General features: G+C 40.8%; 1 protein-coding gene across 1 annotated transcript in view; it reads right to left on the bottom strand.

Annotated features, from left to right (window-relative positions):
• DDX10 (DEAD-box helicase 10) overlaps positions 1-14,695 on the bottom strand; it is a 312,278-nt gene that overhangs the window by 251,681 nt on the left and 45,902 nt on the right. Inside the window, exon 10 of the mRNA XM_086339093.1 lies at positions 312-413. Coding sequence (XP_086195219.1) covers positions 312-413 — 102 coding nt within the window. The remainder of the gene's footprint in view (positions 1-311; positions 414-14,695) is intronic.

Below are 14,695 nucleotides of genomic sequence, written 5' to 3'. Positions count from 1 at the left end.
CTCAATCTAAACATCTTCAATGACAGGAGAGCACAATCCTCTGAAAAGGACAAACAATCCTAAAAATAAGTTCATCCAAGAGGTTTAATCTTTCCAACCATCAATGCCTCCTGATGCCAACAAGGTCTGTTTTTCATCTTGTATTATCCTCTGACCATTTTCTAAAAGAGTTGTTAAAACAAACAAAAAGTCCAAAATCTGAAAGCAGAAAAGATTAGAGGGAGGAGGAAATTAGGTGGACATAATTAGGCACAGTAATTTCATGACTTCATTTTTCTAACAATAACATCAAGACAGCAAGTCATTCTTACTTGATTTCCTTCACAGGAACTTTCTTCTGAAGAAGCTGCTGTACCATCCCTTTTTCTTCTGAGGGAAGCAAAATTAATAAAGCTTCACCATCCTCTTTGTACCTAAACAAAAAAAGAAAATCTCTTCCACATTAATGCAATCTGCATTTTACATTTTAACAGCTTGATGAATAGGTAACAAGAAAGCAAGTTCACCAAATTAGTAAGTATTAGGAATACCATGTTCTTTAACATCTGTGACAACAGAAAACTAGGGCCTCTTGGAACACCTTTTTCAAATATTCATCACTACTTACACCTCCTAGTGATTTTGTACAACTCCTAATAAAGACACACAAAAAAGATAATCTCAAAACATTCTCATAAGGGTTCGTGTTATAAATATGAGGGGAAAATAAATTTTTATAGTTAATAAAATAAACTATTTACTGAGAAACTCTGTGCCAGGTATAAACTTGGAAGAACAAAAACAAGATGAATATCCCTGTCTTCAGTGATCTAACAATATGGTTACCAGAAAAGACAAACACACACAAAAGCAAGAGATTCAAACTACAGCCCCAGAATGGTAGAGCAGTAAGTGTGAAAGGATAGCCACTGGCAATAAAAGCCAAGAACTCAGAAGTGAAAGGAAGACACTCAAGGGTAGCCAAAGAAGAAGAGAAATATGTATGTCACAGCAAATGAAATTTGAGGTGGGCCTAAAAAGTGTGTAGAAAGGGAAGTGAAGTGAAGTGAAGTGAAGTCGCTTAGTCCTATCCAACTCTTTTCAACCCCATGGACTGTAGCCTACCAGGCTCCTCCGTCCATGGGATTTTCCAGGCAAGAATACTGGAGTGGGTTGCATTTCCTTCTCCAGGAGATCTTCCCCACCCAGGGATCAAACCCAGGTCTCCTGAGTTGTAGACAGATGGTTTACCGTCTGAGCCAGCAGGGAAATCACATAGAAAGGGAAAGGCTACAATAATCCAAAGAGGAAGAATGGCATGAACAAAGGAGTGGGAACCAGGAAATAAACACAAGAGTAAACTAAAGATAGGAGAAAGATAGCATTTCTAAAAAAGCTGAAGGATAAGAAATTCTTTTAACATTCCATATGCAAATTCAGAGATGGAGAGAGGATGTAAAAAGGCTCCCAAAGTCTAGGCCAGAGATGCAGCAAAAGGGGTAAAGAGAAATCTCAAGAATATCAAAAAGGCATCCAAAGAAGATCTCAATCTTCAGACTGACTCATAAGCAAAAATAATAAGTCTAACCATCTACATCTATCTTATCTACCCATTCATGCATTCAGGGATAATCTTGGAGGATGAGTCATGAGTAAAGTCACAAAGGGGCCATATCCAAATGTTTGAAACTATATCTAACAGAATACACACATGAAAGGGTAAGGTTAAGGCGGATTACAACACTGAAATTTAGAAGATTTCCCAAAGAAAAACAAGTCCAAAGTCAAATCCCACAAAGCAAGTATCTTTTAATAAAGATTATCACTGGCTGTTTACATCACACACATCTTTTCCCAGTAATAATGTAAGACACAAATTATTTCCCACATACCAACACCTAAAATTTTCCAGTAAGCTTTTATTTCAAAAAGAAAAGCGCTTTTAAAAAAGCATAAAAACATTTCCCTCTTTCTAAAAAATGCTTATAAGAATAATCCTAAAAAAAAATAAAAAATTAAAAAAATTTAAAAAAAAGAATAATCCTATTTACCCATGAGCTAGCTTTTTTATTTCTGAAGCAATATCCAAGGCCCAAAGCTAAATATATGCATAAAGAGAAATAAATGTTCTTCATAAGACCTACATTTTAAAATTCTATATATTTAGATATTTTAAGAAACATTGTAGGCACGCACACACACACACACACACAAAAAGCCCTGCATCTGAAATACAACAAAAAATCTCATTTTTATAATCAGTGTTAGTACCATGTTACTTTTATATAACTCTTCAGAATTTATGATGAGCTTCATTTTACACTGACTTGCCAAACTTAAAAGACAAGCAACCAACAGAGGAAGCAAATAAAAAGTCCTAAAAGGCCAAGAAGTTGGCCCAAATAAATAAGCAGCTGATGACTACATATTGGAGACTTTAAGCTTTCAATTCAATATTTTTTTTCAACTCTACCAGGATTCCCTCCACAAAGTAGAAGCCTCAATAGACTGATCATGATTACCTGATATCAGGAAACTTAACCTCTACACACTACAAGGAAAACAAGTAAAAAACAAAAAATTGAGATATTTTTTAAAATCTACATTTATTATATAATTTTAACTCATTTAACACATATCTGAGTACTACGAATATTAGTGTATTCTCTTGATGATTAAACTGACAGTTTGAATTTGCCTTTCATATCTAACATACACCATATGTACCTAAAAGCTGGTCACTAAATATTTGGTGAAAAAAATGCAAACAAACCACTAGAAGTTGCACTAGCAGATGAAATACTGAATTTGGAGCCAAGAGAGCTGATTTCAAGTCCCAGCCCCACTATTCATTAGCTGTATAATCTTGAATAATGAGTCATTTTATCTCTACATATTGTATTTTCTTATTTATAAATTACAGTTGGAATTATATGATCTTTATTCCTTCAGGATCTAAATTCTAGTATCAATATACTAGTCACTGTTCACAATATAAGGATGATCAAGAGGTGTAGAAATGGCGGCCACTGTTGGTCACACTCTGCTATATTCCATAGCGCTTCTCTTTTTTGCCCCCTCCCTGTGTCTGCTTCTATCCTCCTTAGGCCTTACCTGTGGCAACAAGCCCCAGGAGTTCCTGTCACTGAGGGAAAACAGTACATTCAGCCATGCAGATGCAGACAGACAGTATAAGAATCAGAGTTCAACTGTTCCTCCTGCACAATGTGGTACAAAGGAGAGCTTATTCCAGAAAAAGGGTATCTCTGAGTCACAGAGTATCTAAAGACCCTACACTAGATTCAAAAAGGAAAAAAAAAAAAAAAAAGACTGGAAAATATCCTGCAGCCTAGGTCATCTGCAGCCTAAGATCTTAGAAACACAAACAGGTATAACCACATATGCTCAACAAATGAGGTTTGACAAATGAGGTTCACCAAAATTAACTGGAAAGACCCCAAGCTAACATGCCTTGCATGGAAAGCTTCCACAAATTGATATAAGTTTAAGTAATATAATTCTTAAGTATAAGAATTTATGAAGTTCATTAAACTGTCAACTCTGTCCCCAGAAAAGAATTAAAAAAAAAAAAAAAAGACTAAAGTTTTAATTAATTAAAAAGAAAATGAAAACTCATAAAAGTGGTACTGATACTACTGAAAATTATACTTTCAGGAACCTAAGAGATATGATTAATCCCATTCCAAAGAAAAGAAACTGAGATGTTGATAACATAAGGTCCAAGGGTACACAGCTATCAGGTGAAACAGCTGTATCTATACCTAAATTTCTTGACTTGTAAGGATAGTGTTCAATCAACTATGGGATATTGGTCTCTCACAGTCCAAATAAAGAAGGTAAATTCATATATTTAAGTTTATCCTTGTTAGGTAGTTAGAATAGGAAACAGGAGTCCAGAATGGCAGTGGCTAAAAGATAAGGAAGGGAAAAGCCTGTGAAAATAGAACAAAGGAAGGTCTGAGGACCAGAGTGAGGACCTCAGGTAGAACAAACAGCACTCCTGGCTAGCCCAATCTATATAGGGCAGGCCCAGGGGGAGGAAAAAACATATAAAAAGAGGAGCCAAAAGGGCTGGCTCTCCCCCTCCGCCCCCTGCCCCGCACGCTGAGCTGTGACACACCGAGGGCTCTAATGTCCATCATGCCAAATCTTTGCTGTGATGAGACAGAACTGAGGAGCGTATACTCACCTGACATCCTCATGACCACAAGTGGCAGCAAACAAAAATATATATTTTCCTTCCCCAAGTACCTGACTTGGAATATTCTAGAAGCTGAGTTTGGACCATTCTAGAAGCTGACTTTGGAACATTCTAGAAGCTCTGCAAGGGAGCAATGGCTCCTGCTGCTGCTAAGTCACTTCAGTCGTGTCCGACTCTGCACGACCCCATAGACGGCAGCCCACCAGGCTCCCTCGTCCCTGGGATTCTCCAGGTAAGAACACGGGAGTGGGTTGCCATTTCCTTCTCCAATGTATGCAAGTGAAAAGTGAAAGTGAAGTCGCTCAGTCGTGTCCGACTCTTAGCGACCCCGTGGACTACAGCCCACCAGGCTCCTCCATCCATGGGATTTTCCAGGCAAGAGTAATGGAGTGGGGTGCCACTAGACTTTATTAAATGCAAACAGCTAGTTTGGGGCACACTGGGAAGACCATGAGTTGTACAGTCAGTAAGATCCAAGTATAAATCCCAGTCACAGTACTCCCAGAGTGATCTTCAGTTCAGTTCAGTTCAGTCACTCAGTCGTGTCCGATTCTTTACAAACTCCATTTGAGTAAACCCGAGAGTTTACTCAAACTCATGTCCATTGAGTCAGTGATGCCATCCAACCATCTCATCCTCTGTCATCCCCTTCTCCTCCTGCCTTCAATCTTTCCCAGCATCAGGGGCTTTTCCAATGAGTCAGTTCTTCGCATCAGGTGGCCAAAGTATTGGAGCTTCAGCTTCAGCATCAGTCCTTCCAATGAATATTCAGGACTGATTTCCTTTAGGATGGACTGGTTGGATCTTCTTGCAGTCCAAGGGATTCTCAAGAGTCTTCTCAACACCACAGTTCAAATGCAACAATTCTTCATGAGTGATCTTAAGATACATCTTTACCTCAGATTCTCTGAGAAACAGTTTTCTAGTACAAAGACTTCTCTCATAAAGCTACTAATAAAGGCTAAATGATTTCATTCATATTCACCTAGCTATGTGTTAAGAAGTGAATGGGTAAGCCACAACCCATTGTTCACTGTAGGGGTACAGGAGAAGAGGGTAGGGAAGAAGCTATCCTGGCCAAAAAAACAAAGGATACAGTTGAATCTTCTCATAAACATACTAACCACAAGTTTCCTGGGAAACAAAAAAGGTAAATCTGCTAGAATAAGAGGCCTCACCTATGAGATGCTAATATGATATACTAGGTTTGTTTACAGTCTATGTATTTAAAAGGTAGGTCTCTGAGGTCAGCTTTATAACTAAACCAATGGTCTATCTGTAAGTGATAAACCTTATATATCACTTAGAGACTCTGAGGTTAATCTGAGCCAGAGCACAACCTGATGTGTCAAGAATGCATCTGTGGAGTGTGATGGAGGTCCCAGACCTTTTCCCGCTTCACCTATACCTTGCGATTACCGCTGTACTTGAAATTACGTATCAGTGAAGCTTGGTATTAGGTGTGGGAGGCAGCTTCTAAATTACTGGCTCCCAGTACAGTAATATTGCTGGGAGATTATCAATAACCTCAGAAATACAGATGACACCACCCTTTGGGCAGAAAGCAAAAACTTAAAGGGCCTCCTGAAGAAGGTGAGAGGATAAAGAAAAAGCTGGCTTAAAACTCAACATTTAAAAAACTAAGATCATGTCTTCCAGTTCCATCACTTCATGGCAAACAGATGGGGAAACAGAAACAGTGACAGACTTCATTTTCTTGGGCTCCAAAATCACTGCAGATAGTGACTGTAGTCATGAAATTAAAAGACGCTTGCTCCTTGGATGGAGAGCTATGACCAACCTAGACAGCATATTCAAAAGCAGAGACATCATTTTGCCAATAAAGGTCCACACAATCAAAGCTATAGTTTTTCCAGCAGTCATGTATGGATGTGAGAGTTGGACTATAAAGAAAGCTGAGCACTGAAGAATTGATGCTTTTGAACTGTGATGTTGGAGAAGACTCTTGAGCGCCCCTTGGACTGCAAGGAGATCAACCAGTCAATCCTAAAGAAAATCAATCCTGAATATTCACTGGAAGGACTGATGCTGAAGCTGAATCTCCAATACCTGGCCACCTGATGCATAGAGTCGATTCATTAGAAAAGACCCTGATGCTGGGAAAGATTAAAAGCAAGAGGAGAAGGAGATGACAGATGATGACATAGTTAGATGGCATCACCAACTCAATGGACATGAGTTTGAGCAAGCTCCAGGGAGATGGTGAAGGATAGGAATGTCTGGCATGTGCAGTCCATGGGGTCGCAAAGAGTCAGACGTGACTGACTGACTGAACAACAACAACAAATACAGTAAGTTCCCTAAATCTGAACCTTCTAGTTGTAAATTTTCAAAGTGAAAATACGTTTGCATATCCAATCACAAAAGTTCGTTCATGTGTCTGGTGCACACTCTCACATGCAGGCATCCTCTACCAAAGGTTGCACTTTATAGTGTATTTTATTGTACAGTACTGTAGAGTATCTTTATTTCAAGCCAGATTTGCAAGAGGACATCTTCACTGTGTTCCTTGCTGCGGAACACAAGGAGCTTACTAATGAAGGCAAACTGGAGGCTAAGAGAAAGGATGAAGAGAGACAACAGGAAGAAGTAACTGAAGACCAAAGAGATTTACAATGCAAGAAATGGCAAGGGCATTTCCTTTATTTGAAGAAACATCGTTAGTTTTTGAAGCAGAGGACCCAAACATAGAACAGTACACAAAGGTTGCAGCAGTTGTTCAGAATGCAATCCTTTGTTACCATGTCATCTATGACCAAAAAAAAAAAAAAAAAGTGCTACTACCCAGACATCACTGGATCATATTTTTCAAGAAGATAAAACTGAATCCCACAAGGAACCAGAACCTGGGCCATCAAGGTCAGGCATGAGTGGAATTGCAGCTTGCCCTCCATCTCCTATTGCTGAAGACCCCTCAGCTCTACCATCTCCCACTGCCTCTCCCTTCCCCAGCTAGTAAGTCTTCTTACCTGTTTACTTGATGCCAACCCCAGTATACCAGCTGTTATACCATACTACTGTACTTTTCAAGGTACTATACTACAGGATTTAAAACGTTTTCTTTCTTTTTTGTGTTTCTTTCTTATGTATTATTCATGTGAAATGTAATATAAACCTATTATAGTACACTTCTGTATAGCTGATTGCGTTAGTTGGGTACCTAGGCTAACTTTGAGGGACTCACGAACAAACCGGACTTATGAATGTGCTTTCAGAACAGAACTCATTCATATGTAGGGGACTTACTATAATCTGGGCCTCCTGGCCAAGATGAAGTGTTGACATTGGTCTCAGGTTTGACATTTGCAAAGGCAACAAAAACAAAAACAAGAGAAAAGAAAACCATCAACAAAACAAAAATGTAACCTATTAAATGGGAAAAATATCTGCAAACCACATATCTGATAAGGTTTGTAACAACCAAATTGTTCAAGAAACTCTCACAATAGCAAAAACCAAACAATCTAGCTCAAAAAATGGGCAGAGAACTTGAGTAGACATTCAAAGAAGACATACAAATGGCCAACAGGTACATGAAAAGGTTCTCAACATTACTAGTACTTAGAGAAATGTAAATCAAAACTACTATAAGGTATCACCTCACATCTATCAGAATAGCTATTATACAAAACACTGGAAATGACAAGTATTGGCAAGAATGTGGAGAAGCGAACCCTTGTGCACTGCTGGTGGAAATGGAAATTGGTGCAGTCAGTACAGAAAACTACCATCATACGATCCAGCTATTCCACTTCTGGGTATTTATCCAAAAAAAAAAACAACAACACTAACCTATAGAATCTGTTCTCTATGTCTGCATCTCCACTGCTGCCCTGAAAATAAGTTCATCAGTACCATCTTTCTAGATTCCATATACCTGTGCTAAAACACGAAATTTATCTCTTTCGGAATTACTTCCCTCTGTATAATAGGCTCTAGGTTCATCCACCCCATTAGAACTGAATCAAATGTGTTCCTTTTAATGGCTAAGTAGTATTCCAGTGTACATATGTACCACCGCTTCTTTATCCATTCATCTGTCAAAGGACATTTAGGTTGCTTCGATGTTCTAGTTATAGAAAATGGTGCTGCAATGAACACTGGGGTACATATAACAATCTAGAGGGGTGGGAAAGGGTGGGGGGGTGGGATGAAGGTTCAAGAGGAAGGAGACATTTAAAAACCTATGGCTAATTCATGTTGATGTATGGCAGAAATCAAACCTATATTCTGAAGCAATTATCCTTCAATTAAAAATAAATAAATTTTTAAAAAATACTAACTCAAAAAGAAATATGCACCCCCATGTTCACTGCAGCATTATTTACAATAGCCAAGATATGGAAACAACCTTAGTGTCCACCAATGGATACACAGATAAAGAAAATGGTGTGTGCGTGTATTAGATAGTCAGTGTTAGTCGCTCAGTTGTGTCCAATTCTTTGCAACGCCATGGACTGTAGCCCACCAGGCTCCTCTGTCCATGGAACTCTCCAGGCAAGAATACTAAAGTGGGTAGCCATTCCCTTCTCCAGGGGATCTTCCCAACTCAGAGATCAAGCCCAGGTCTCCTGTATTGCAGGCAAGATTCTTTACCATCTGAGCCACCAGGGAAGGCCTGTGTGTGTGTGTGTGTGTGTGTGTGTACTCACAATGGGATATTACTCAGCATTAAAAAAAAAATGAAATTTTGCATCTGCAACAACAATGACCTTGAGGGCATAACACTATGGAAAATAAGTTAGAAGCAGGTGGAACAAAAATAGATTCAAAAAACAGTAAGTGAAATATGCCAAAGAAAGACAAATAGTGTATGAACTCACTTATATGTAAAATTTAAAAGCAAACAAAATACCAAGCTCACAGATACAGAGAACAGACTATTGGTTGCCAGAGGCAGGGGGCAGGGGATAGACAAAATGGGTAAAGGGGAACAAACTTCCAATTGTAAAATAAGTTATGTGGATTTAATATACAACAGTGCAACTATAGCTAATAGTACTGCATTGTAGGGGTCCCCAACCTCCAGGATCTAATGCCTGGTGATCCGAGGTGAAGCTGATATAGTAATATAAAAAAAGTGCACAATAAAAATAATGTGTTAGAATCATCCCAAAACCACCCTCACCCCCTGTCCAGGTTTGCAGAAAAACTGTCTTTCACAAAACCAGTTCCTGCTACCAAAAAGGTTGGAGAACGCTGTATTTGAAAGTTGCTAAGATGGAAGGAGGACTTGTGCTCATCTGCTAAGAGAACACCAAAATCGCACCTAGCTGTTGAACAACCATCGACAGGAGGATGCTGGAACCCACCAAAAAAACATACCAGTGTCCAAGCACAAAGGAGAGGCTGCAAAGAGAAGCAGGAGTGGCACAATCACATTACAATTAAATCCCAAACCCACCAGGTGGGTGCCCCACACACTGGAGAACAATGAAACCACACAAGTTCTCACACTGTTGCAAAGGTTCCAGGCACCACATCACTTTCCAACCTGAGGATCCGGCAAAGGACTGGGAATCCCCAGGGAATCTGACTTTGAAGGACAGCAGGATATAATTACAGAACTTCCAAAGGACTGGGGGAAACAGAGACTCTTGGAGGGCACAAACAAAACCGTGTGTGCACCAGAACCCAGGGGGAAAGAGCAGTGACCTCACAAGAGACTGAGCCAGACTCGCCTGGGAGTGTCTGAGGAGCTACTGCAGAGGTGTGGGTGGGCACTGGCCTGGCACAGGGACGGGGGACTGGCAGCAGAAGCCCAGGGAGGCGAATACTAGCATAAGTCCTTTTGGAGACAGCCAGTAACCCTACCATAGGGCTATAGATTCCAGGACTGGTTGCCTCAGGTCAAACAACAGGGAGGGAGCAAGCAGACAACTGCATTGAAAATTTACTGAGCACGGTGCTGCACACCAGAGCAAGACCCAGTTTTCCCCACAACAGTCTCTCCCATCAGGAATCCTGCGCAAGCCTCTTATTCTCATCCATCATAGGGCAGACAGAAGAAGCAAGAACTACAATCCCACAGACTCCAAAACGAAAACCACAATCACAGAAAGCTAACCAAAATGATCACATGGATCACAGGCTTGTGTAACTCAATGAATCTATGAGCCATGCAGTGCAGGGCCACCCAAGACGGACGGGTCATGGTGGAGAGTTCTGACAAAACGTGGTCCACTGGAGAAGGGAATGGCAAATTACTTCAGTATTCTTGCCTCAAGAATGCCATGAATAGTATGAAAAGGCAAAAAGACATGACACTGGAAGATGAGTCCCCAGGTCGGCAGGTGTCCAATACACTACTGAGGAAGAGTGGGGAAACAGCTCCAAAAAGAATGAAGCAGCTGGGCCAAGGCAGAAACAAAACTCAGACGTGGATGTGTCTGGTAGTGAAAGTAAAGTCCATGCTATAAAAAACAATATTACACAGGAACCTGGACTGTTAGGTCCACGAATAAAGGCAAACTGGAAGTGGTGAAGCAGATAATGCCAAGTGTAACTAAACATCAACATTTTAGCAATCAGTGATCTAAAATGGATAGGAATGGGCAAATTTAATTCAGACAACCATTATATCTACTACGGTGGGCAAGAATCCCTTAAAAGAAATGGAGTAGCCTTCACAGTCAACAAGAGAGTCAGAAATGCTCTATTTGGCTGCAATGCCCAAATGACAGAATGATCTCAGTTTGTTTCCCAAGCAAAACATTCAACATCAGAGTAGCCCAAGTCTATGCCCCAACCGCTAATGCCAAAGAAGTTGAAGGTGAACAGTTCTATGAAGACAAACAAGACCTTTTAGGACTAACACCAAAAAAAGATGTCCTTTTCATCATAAGGGACTAGAATGCAAAAGTAGGAAGTCAAGAGATACCTGGAGTTAATAGGCAAGTTTGGCCTTTAGAATTGCCAAACTACCCTATTACTCCAGGTATCACTTGACTAGCTCAGGTGGTAAAGAATCCACCAGCAATGCAGGAGACCTCGGTTCGATTCCTGAATCAGAAGATCCGCCGGAGAAGGGATGGGCTACCCACTCCAGTATTCTCAGGCTTCCCTGGTGGCTCAGCTGGTAAAGAATCCTCCTGCAATGTGAGAGGCCTCGGTTCAATCTCTGGATTGGGAAGATCCCCTGGAGAAAGGAATGGCTACCCACTCCAGTATCCTGGGCTCGAGAATTCCATGGAGTGTGTAGTCCATGGGGTCGCAAAGAGTCAGACACAACTGAGCGATTTTCACTTTCACTTCACTTTTTACTTTCACTTTTGGCCTTAGACTGCAAAATTAAACAGGGTGAAGGCTAACAAAGCTTTGCCAAGAGAACACACTGGAAATAGCAAACATCCTCTTTAAACAAAACAAGAGACGACGCTATACATGGACATCACCAGTCAATACTGAAATCAGATTGATTATATTCCTTGCAGCCAAAGATGGAGAAGCTCTTTACAGTCGGCAAAAGCGAAACCTGGACCTGACCGTGGCTCAGATCATGAGCTCCTTGTAGCAAAATTCAGGTTCAAATTGAAGAAAGTAGGGAAAACCACTTAAGCCATTCAGATATGACCAAAATCAAATACATTATGATTATACAGTGGAAGTGACAAATAGATTCAAGGAGTTAGATCTGGTAGACAGAATGCATGAAGAACTATGGATGGAGCTTCGAAACACTGTACAAGGAGTCAGTGACTAAAAACCATGCCCCAAAAAAAGAAATGCAAGAAGGCAAAGTGGGTGGCTGAGGAGGCCTTATAGATAGCTAAGGAAAGAAGAGAAGTGAAAGGCTAAAGAGAAAAGGAAAGGTATACCCAACTGAATGCAGAGTTCCAGAGAATACCAAGGAGAGGTAAAAAGCCTTCTTAAGTGAACAATGCAAAGAAATAGAGAAAAACAATAAAATGGGAAAGACAGATCTCTTCAAGAAAACTGGAGATACCAAGGGAACATTTCATGTAAAGATGAGCACAATAAAGGAGAGAAACAGCAAAGCCCTAACAGAAGCAGAAGAGTTGGCAAGGATACACAGAAGAACTATACAAAAAGGTCTGAGTGACCCAGATAACCACAATGGTGTGGTCACTCACCTAGAGCCAGACATTCTGGAGTATAAAGTCAAGTGGGCCTTAGGAAGCATTACTGTGAACAAAGCTAGTAGAGGTGATGGAATTCCAGTTGAGCTATTTCAAATCCTAAAAGATGATGCTGTTAAAGTGCTGCACTTAATATGCCAGCAAATTTGGAAAATGCAGCAATGGCCAAAGGACTGGAAAAGGTCAATTATTCCAATCCCAAAGAAAGGCAATGCCAAATAATGTTCAAACTACCACACAACTGTGCTTATTTCACATGCTAGCAAGGTCATGCTCAAAATCCTTCAAGCTAGGCTTCAACAGTATGTCAACTGAGAACTTCCAGATAAACAAACTGGGTGTAGAAAAGGTAGAGGAACCAGAGATGAAATTGCCAACATCTGTTGGATCATAGATAAAACAAGAGAATTCCAGAAAAAACATCTATTTCTGCTTCAATGACTATGCTAAAGCCTTTGACTGTGTGGATCATAATAAACTGTGGAAAATTCTTAAAGAGATGGAAACACCAGACCACCTTACCTGTCCTGAGAAACCTATGTGCAGGTCAAAAAGCAAAAGTTAGAACTGGACATGGAACAAGGAACTGGTTCAAAATTGGGAAAGGAGTACGGTAAGGCTGTATACTGTCACCCTGTTTATTTAACTTCTATGCAGAGTACATCATACAAAACGGTGGGCTGGATGACTCACAAGCTGGCATCGATTGCCAGTAGAAATATCAACAACCTCAGACATGCAGATGATACCAATTTAACAGCAGAAAGTGAAGAGGAACTAAAGAAGCCTTTTGATAAGGGTGAAAGAGGAAAGTGAAAAAGGGGGCTTCAAACTCAACATTCAAAAAAACTATGATCATGGCACCCAGTCCCATCACTTCATGGCAAACAGATGGGAAAACAACGGCAACAATGACAGACTTTATTTTCTTGGCTCCAGTATCATTGCAGAAGGTGACTGCAGCCATGAAATTAAAAGATGCTTGCTCCTTGGAAGAAAAGCTATTAATAAACCTAGACAGTGTATTAAAAAACAGAGACATCACTTTGCCAACAAAGGTCCATATAGTCAAAGCTATGGTTTTTCCTGGGTCAGGAAGATCCCCTGGAGAAGGAAATGGCAACCCACTCCAGTATTCTCGCCTGGAGAATCCCATGGACAGAGGAGCCTGGCAGGCTACAGTCCATGGGATCCCAAGAGTCAGACACAACTTAGCAGCTAAATCACCACACCACCATGTATGAATTTGAGAGTTTGACCATAAATTAGGCTAAGCACCAAAGAATTGATGCTTTCAAATCTCACAGTGCCGGAGAAGACTCCTTTAAGTCCCTTGGACAGCAAGGAAATCAAACCAGTCAGTCCTACAAGAAATCAACCCTGAATATTCACTGGAAGGACTGCTGCTGAAGCTCATGCTCCAATATTTGGCCACCTGACGCAAATAGTGGACTCGCTGGAAGAGACCCACACGCTGGGAAAGATTAAGGGCAAGAGGAGACAGGGGCAACAGATGGTTGGATGCCATCACCAACTCAATGAACACAATAAGCTTGAGCAAACTCGGGAGATAGTGAAGGATGAGGGAGCTGGAGTGCTGCGGTTCGTGAGGTCACAAGGAATTGCACACGACTTAGGGATCAAATAACAACAAGAGAGTAGATATTAAAAGTTTTCTTTACAAGAAAAAAAATTTTGTAAGTATATATGGTAACAGATGTTAGACATATTTTGATGGTTATTTTGCAAAATATACCAATACTGAATTGTTATGTTGTATGCCTAAACTCGGAGAAGGCAATGGCACCCCACTCCAGTACTTTGCCTGGAAAATCCCATGGATGGAAGAGCCTGGTGGGCTGCAGTCCATGGGGTCGCTGAGGGTCAGACACGACTGAGTGACTTCACTTTCACTTTTCACTTTCATGCATTGGAGGAGGAAATGGCAACCCACTCCAGTGTTCTTGCCTGGAGAATCCCAGGGATGGGGGAGCCTGGTGGGCTGCCGTCTATGGGGTCGCACGGAGTCGGATACGACTGAAGCGACTTAGCAGCAGCATGCCTAAACTAATACGTTGTATTCAATAATTAAATAAAGATGGAGTGTGACTTCTGAGTCTGGGTCATAAAAGACACTGCTGTTTCCACCCTACTCCTTCTTCCCCTCTCATGTGCTCTCTCTGATGAGGCCAGCAGACATATTGTGAGAAGCCATCTGAAGAGGAGGGCCATATGGAAAGGAATTGGAAGACACCTCTGACCAACAGCCATGAAGAGAATGAATCTTGTCAACAAGCACATGAGCTTGGAAAGAGATCGACCCCCAGTTGAGCCTCAAGGTACCTGTTATACCTTGACTGCAGCCTTATGACAG

The sequence above is a fragment of the Bos grunniens genome, chromosome 15, assembly GCF_055505025.1.
Source record: "Bos grunniens cultivar Pamir isolate PY7600 chromosome 15, Bosgru_T2T1.0, whole genome shotgun sequence".
Classification (NCBI taxonomy): Eukaryota; Metazoa; Chordata; class Mammalia; order Artiodactyla; family Bovidae; genus Bos; species Bos grunniens.
This window is presented reverse-complemented; position numbering and strand designations above follow the sequence as displayed.